This window comes from Capsicum annuum, chromosome 10, assembly GCF_002878395.1.
Source record: "Capsicum annuum cultivar UCD-10X-F1 chromosome 10, UCD10Xv1.1, whole genome shotgun sequence".
Lineage (NCBI taxonomy): Eukaryota > Viridiplantae > Streptophyta > Magnoliopsida > Solanales > Solanaceae > Capsicum > Capsicum annuum.
Genome location: NC_061120.1, coordinates 33978352 through 33985773, shown reverse-complemented (window position 1 = coordinate 33985773; position 7422 = coordinate 33978352). Strand labels below are relative to the sequence as shown.

Genomic DNA, 7422 nt, shown 5'->3' with positions numbered 1-7422 from the left:
TATAATTCGGGAATATATTTATTCCTTTTCCGTTCAAAATTCAAGGAATGTTTGAATTTATACTAGTTGTATACAATTCCTTCATTACAAAATAGTTGTAGCTTACACTTCTAAATAAAAAAAATTATCAAATTTTTAAGCTGAAATAAAATAGATTAATTTAATATTTCAAAATTAAAATTTAAATATTCAAAAATTATATGAAAAATTTTATAAATTGTATTTTTTGTCACATCAACATCATAAAAAAATATATCTTAAAATATTAATCAAAATTTATATTATTTGACTCAAAAAAATTATGAAAAGTAAAAAAGAAACATATAAGGTATTAAAGTCATTGTATTTTCTCAAATTATTTATTGTGTTTCTTCTTTACACTTGTTAGAAAAATATTATTAGGAGAAGTTTTTGACTCTTTTACCTTCATTTATGTCTTAAAATATAACCTCTCTTCATAAAATATTTAATGAAGAATAATTATTACTATGAATAAAATAGAAAAAAATAATTAGTTTTTTCTTAAACTTTTAAAATGACAAATAATTTGAGGCAATTATTTTAAGAAATTACATAAATAATTTAAGATGGAGAGAGTATAATTTTTTAAATTGTAATTTTACTATTGGCAATTTAAGGAACGACATTAAATTCATTATTCCTTTTTTTTTTCCTAAAACTCATTGGTCTTCGTATTTTAAACTTTGGTCAGTTACTTTTGGAACAGATGAAGTGGGTAATTTTTAAAAAGAAGTTAGGCAAAAGGGAATTGTAATCCTATTCTTTAGGCTTCAACAAATGACCAAACTGACAAATCTTTGAATTCTCTCTAATAATTCTCCACTAATTTATTTTAAAACCAAAAAAGAAAACTGACCATTTCTTTTTCCCCTACCGTTTCTACTATCACTCATCCTAAAATTCTGACTCCTCCTTCGTTCACATACCAAAAAGAAAAAAAAAAAAGAACTCTTTCAAAACCTCTAAATTAGGAATGGAATTGAATATTTGAATTGAAATATATATATATATATATATATATATATATATATATATATATATATATATATATATATATTTCCCTCTCTCAATTCGTAAGCAAACAAAATAACTCTGACCCGATAGTATAGTCACAAAATGTGCATGTTGTAAAATTTTCTCTTTTAATGCTTTTTCACAAGAATAGAGAGAGAACCTTTTATAGCCCCACCTTTACTTCCTGCAACTTTTCAGTTTTTCAGTTTCAATAAGTTGAAATCAAAGAAAAATAATTAATTCTATCTAAACACTATAAATACACAACACAAGCAATAGACCCCACCATCTCTGTCTTTTTCTTCTTCTTTATTTATACAAGTCATAGGTTTGGCCTAACCTAAACCAAGAAACATGTCACAAAGGTTGGCATAGGCTTTCTTTTTTTCCAAGAGATTATTAGTACAATATAGGTAGCAACCATTCTCCTCATTCGTTTGAGGAACAAATCAACTTGTTATTATTAACCAAAATCTCACCTTTTTTGCTTCTTCTTTTGACTGATTTTGTGGTAAGAATTTTTTGTGGTTCTTGTTTTCTTGGTCCTACTGGTATACAAACATGGCCATTCAAGCGCAATTGTATTCGGATAGTCTTGGGTTTCATATGGGAAGTTCGCAGGATTTAATTGACAATAATGCTTGTGGTTTCAATCAATTTTGTTTTAATCCTCAACAACAGCAGCAGCAACAACAACAACAGCAACTCTATTTGTCACAAATCCAACAGCAACAGCAGCAATTTCAAATTCTGAACCAGAAAAATAATATTCAGAATTTGATGAACACAACAAATTCTATTATGTTTCCTCAGAGCCTGGCTTGTCAATTTGAGAGACAGAGTCTCGAGATTGATCAATTCATCAGTTTACAGGTAATTCTTAGCCCTTCCGTCTCAATTTATGTCACTATTTCGTTTTTAGTTGATCCTAACGGTTACACATTAACTTTGTGCCTAGTCAAATATCATCACAGAGATAGAAGAACAATTTCGTTTTAATATATGTGACATTATTTCGTTTTAATATATGTGACATTATTTCTAAAAAAGAATTGACTTTTAACCACACATAAATTTTTGTGTGCAGTTAAATACCATAACATAAAATAGAGATGGAGTGTAATTTTTACTAGGACTATATTTTTATCAAGAATTTCTAGTGGGCTAAATGTTTGACTTTTCACCATATGCAACATCCTAACAGTTGATTTTTGTTGATAAACAGAACGAGAGACTGAAATTGGCTCTACAGGAACAGAGGAAGCAACAAGTGGCATTAATCTTGAGAAACTACGAATCAAAAACTCAGTTTTTACTGAAAAAAAAAGACGAAGAAATTGCAAAAGCAGCAAACAGGTCAAAGGAACTAGAAAATTTCTTGAAAAGAATGGAAATGGAGAATCAAACATGGCAGAGAATAGCCAAAGAAAAGGAAGCCATTGTCCTTTCTTTAAACAACACAATTGAACAGCTAAGAGAAAATGTCTGTTATCAATCAACCAATGGTGGTGTAGGAGATGCAGAGTCTTGTTGTGATGTACAACCAATTGAGCAGAAAGTACAATCAGAAGAAAGAAGAAAGATGATGTGCAAAAGCTGTAATTCTAGTAAATTGTGCATGGTCTTCTTGCCTTGCAGGCACCTTTCTTCATGCAAAGATTGTGACCCTTTTCTCCATTCATGTCCTTTATGTAACATGGTCAAGAAAGCAAGCATAGAGGCTTTGATTTGATTTCTTTATGAATGGGCTAGTGTTTCTTGTTACCAAGAAAAAGAAGATTTAGAGTCTGTTCGGATAAGATTAAAAAAAATATTCTTCTAGTTTAAGTGATAAAAACTTAAAAAAAGTTAAGGCATATGTAATATGAAAAGAAGACGTTCATTTGTTAAGTCCAACTGGAAGAACAAACATACAACGCAAAAGAAGAAATAATAATTTAAAAAGATCAAAAAATAAAATAAATAAAAAAATAACCTAAGCAGCTGGATCAACACCCTCAGCAGCCTCACCACCTTCTTCAATCTTCTCGTTGTTAACCTCTCATATATAGGTGTGGAAACGATGTGTCAACTCCCATAGATCTCGCTTAAGCTGTTACATACACTGATTAAGGTCCCTTACCTCATCTTTCAGCAGCTCAATCTCCCAAACAGTGTGTAGCGTCTTCTTCTTCAGACTACACGACTATTTCCATTGTTTAAGGAAGACATATTTTTTTTGTATAAAAAAGGCGTATGAAAAGTTGTTGAGGAAAATCTATAAGATAAGATAAAAGATGAACAAAATCATATAGAAAAGAGCATACATATGTATGTATATAAATAGGCAAAGGTTTTTGTTGGAGATTTAAATGAGAAATAAATTGTTTATTTTGCTCTTTCAGCAACCTTGAAGCCGAGGGTCTTAGATATGATAACGTCACCTAGGTTCTACTAAAAGCCTTGAGCAGTGTTAAAGTCAGTCATAATGGTGTACATGCATGCTATCATTGACATGGGTTTTGCTCTACTGTTTGCCTTTGTCTTGTCCCATCCAAAATTAACCAAATCTGTCTGCAGGATTTTTCTAACCTTTCTTGTAAAAAATCTAGCAGAAATATTTGGTTGGTAAATCCAGATGACTTCTTGTTAGCTTTGAGAAATTCAATGGGCAAAAAAATCACAAAAAGAATACAAAACCCAAAGAAGGAGTGGTGTTATGGCAGTTGTTAATGCAGTGATAGTAAAGGAAAATTAAAACTTAGTAATGGGAACTAAAAAATTGAAAATAGGAACTAAAGAGTATAGTTATGACTTTAATATTAATAATAATAATAATAATAAAAGACATTCAAACCAATCCATAAGTTGAAAACTTCTTCACACAAGGATTACATGCTTAATATTCAACAAGACAGATCGGTCGGTAGTGTTGTCTATCTCGATGACCAAAATATCATCTAATTTGATACCCGCAGTACGGATGAAAAACTTCCAGCCGTCATATACTCTCTGGTCTCTCAGATCGTTGTGGAACACTTTAGCCGTATACGTCTTTCTAGTACCATAAAGATGAATAATTACCCGCGCTGGACCGACGGGGAAGTTTATACATACATCTTCTGGTATCGACTAAAAAGGGAAGAAAAAGACGAACGACTTACTAAAATTTGAAAGAGATCAAAAGTTAAATGAAACAAATAAAGAAACATAGAATCCTTAATGAGTTAAAAAATTAGAAATTACCATTTCGTCATATGCCATGTCATTTGCGTCCAAATTAATAGTGAATTCTGGCCTACGCTGATTAGGGTTGAGACGTAGTGGTCTGAACATCATTTTCTTTGTCGGTGGGGGGAGGGGAATAGGGTTTTGGTTGAGATTCTGTGGCGTTTTGTGGATATGAGTGATGAGATTTTTTTCAGCTTCCCTCCAAATATAGGCAAATGAAAAGTTTTAGTTTATCTTTATGAAACGGTTTTTGAATTCCCAAAAAATATTTGGGGAACTGCCTTCAAAACAATAAGTAAATAAAAAAACAATAGGAGAGCAATGGTTTCGAACTCGGGACCTATAAAATCTAAAGTTGATGTTTAACCAAGTCGCTGCAATAGCATTCAGTGATAGTTGCCATGCATTATATTTTTATTGATGTGATGCTTTATTTACGTATCATTAAGGAACCCAATTTATTTACATTAATACACTAATTAAGGGACTCATTTTAATAATTTAAATGTTTTACTAGTTGATTCCATGTCTAGAACAAAATATGACATGATGGAATATTCAATTGATTATCTAAATCTTGCCGAGAATACTGAATTGAACTGAAGGATTTATAATCGATAACTATAGATGTAATATAACTTGTTCATACTTTCAATATGAACATGATAAGGTAATAGTGAACAGACATCGTTCATGCAAAGAGAATGACAATGTTCATCAAATCAATTTTAATTGAATCTACAATAGCAAGATGTTAGATTGACGTATAGTCATAATATTAACTCAATGTATGGTTTGTGTCCATAATTATTGATTCAACGTTTCATTGTAATTGAATCATTTTGGTTTATTCACGGACATAGGAACCACGAAGATTCTTTTAGGTAGATTCAATTTATTATTGTCACAATTATGAAATTTATTTCAATCCCAAGTAGGCTTATACCATGAATATTAATCGCCACATTGTGAACTATTGTAGCTAAATATTGATCAGTGTGATTTAATGTATGTATTACGTAGAACTTGTGTTGCCATAAATTTTTCATTATTTATGAATAATTGTAATATTAAATAACCCTTTATAATATTGCGACCTAAAACATTTAGATTTTTGTCATAAAAAAATTCTTTTGGCCATAATGTGGCCTAATAATAAAAAGTTTTATTCACACTATAAATCAGTTAGTTCTTTGACATTTCAACCCGTTTACGTAATATATTCCTTTATCTCATTTTGAATACATTGATTATTGGGAAGGATCTTAATTACAATTAATTTCCATATTCATTGGAAAGTGTTTGCCAATTTTCCTTAGCCATTTAAAATACGTATTTCCATTTTAATTTTCCTCAGCCAATTGAAACCTATTCCCATATTCATAAGTATAAATAAAAATTTATAATTTTCAATCAAATCGTATTTGGAAATATAAAATGTAAATTGAAGTGTATCCAAAAGATTCAAACTTAATTTTTTGTTGTCATTAACAAAGTCGCTACTGCCTGCCTTTGTAAAGTCCCATCCAAAATTCAACTAAACCCGCCAACAGAGTTTCTTACCTCTCTCCTTCAAACCTAGCAAAAAGATTTGGTTGGTAAATCTAGATTACTTCTTTATCATTTTTGGACATTCAATAGCGTAACTACAGAAAAATAAAAGTTAGAGTGTTAAGGGGAAGTAGGAGTAGAGATATCACTTTCATTCATAAATAAAAGGGGAATTATAAAACACATTCAAATCATTCCATAACCTAAAATTGTAACACCCTAATTTTCTGAATTGGAATGCTACACGGTGCTCATTACCCCGAAGGACCACAAGCTAACCCATGACTGATATCTGTACCTGTATACTGCATAATATATCATAAAATGCGGAAACATGAACATGAAAGGCCATAAGGTTCGAACTAAATAAACATCTGATAACAAAATGTTTGAAAAAGGTATAACAATACCAAAACAAGTCATAAATACTGAAAATAATGAGATTTGAATATCTAATCTAACATCTAGTCTGAAGGCCTCTAAATTGAATAAGGAGTTGAAGGAACATGTCTCCAACTAACTCCATCTAGCAACTGAATAGTGAATATAACAATAATCATATCGTCCTCGAATGAGAAGGACTCACTGTAAACTCTGAACACTGGAATGCTACTGCTGATCTGGAGTTCGTGCCTCTGAACCTATGATGTAACATAAGAGAAAGTACCATAGCATAAATGCGTTAGTACATCTGAATATACTGAGTATACGAGTGAGGAAGCCTAAATGCAAAGGGTTATATGCATCAACAATGCTAACTAATATGAACGTGAGAATACCTACATGCATAAATAACTATAACTAAACTTATGATGATACTGACTACTGAGTCTGAATGGTGACGACATGACTTTACTGTTACTGAGGTACTGAATAGATTATTGACTATTTTTTATAGTTCAAATTATGAAGAACTGGTTTGAATGACTGTGTCTAACAGTCCTGAAATTGAATACTGGTAACGTGAGCTATGACAACTGATATAGCTAATATAACTGTAATGATCTGACTAATCGATATAATCAATACTGAACGACTGTATCTGACAGTCTAAATTCTGATGGAACTATCTGAGTTCTGTTTTACATGGAGTAACTAAATCTGAGATCAGTCCTATCTAGCGAGTGATCATAAGTATACTGATAATAAGGATGATTTGACTTAGTCTGAGATCAGTCCTATCTAGCGGGTGATTTTTTAATCTAATGATTCTGATACTGATTAATCATAGTTGAGATGAGTCCTAGCTAATGGGTGACCTTGAAGTCTATTTACAATGATAAGCATTGAATGTATCAAACAGTACTGAATCTGTACTACTAAGCTAAGTTGATTGTGTCTGAAAGCCCTGATTCTGTAACTAAAACTGGGGGATGTGTTCATCTAACCGACATGCCCCAAGCTAAGATGAATGAGGTCCAATCTCTGCCCTAAATAGAAGAGTGTCAGTACCTTACCACTAGTAAAGACATCTGTTGTGGACTCATTCCTAATCTAGCGGGTGACTCCTAGGATCAGTCCTATACATATAAATGTGCTAACAGTGACCCCTGAGTATGTCAGTCCTATCTAACGGGTCACATCTCGTAAGTATACTGGCAACAAAGTTCTGGAACTTAGGGATTG

At 31.5% G+C, this 7422-nt stretch overlaps 1 protein-coding gene across 1 annotated transcript; it reads left to right on the top strand.

Annotated features, from left to right (window-relative positions):
- The first annotated feature begins 1146 nt into the window (after nucleotides 1-1146).
- On the top strand, nucleotides 1147-2779 carry LOC107853414 (probable BOI-related E3 ubiquitin-protein ligase 2). The gene is made up of 2 exons (XM_016698410.2): nucleotides 1147-1908; nucleotides 2261-2779. Exons 1-2 carry the CDS (start codon nucleotides 1597-1599, stop codon nucleotides 2765-2767), a joined length of 819 nt encoding a protein of 272 aa, XP_016553896.2. The 5' UTR covers nucleotides 1147-1596; the 3' UTR covers nucleotides 2768-2779.
- The last annotated feature ends 4643 nt before the right edge of the window (nucleotides 2780-7422 follow it).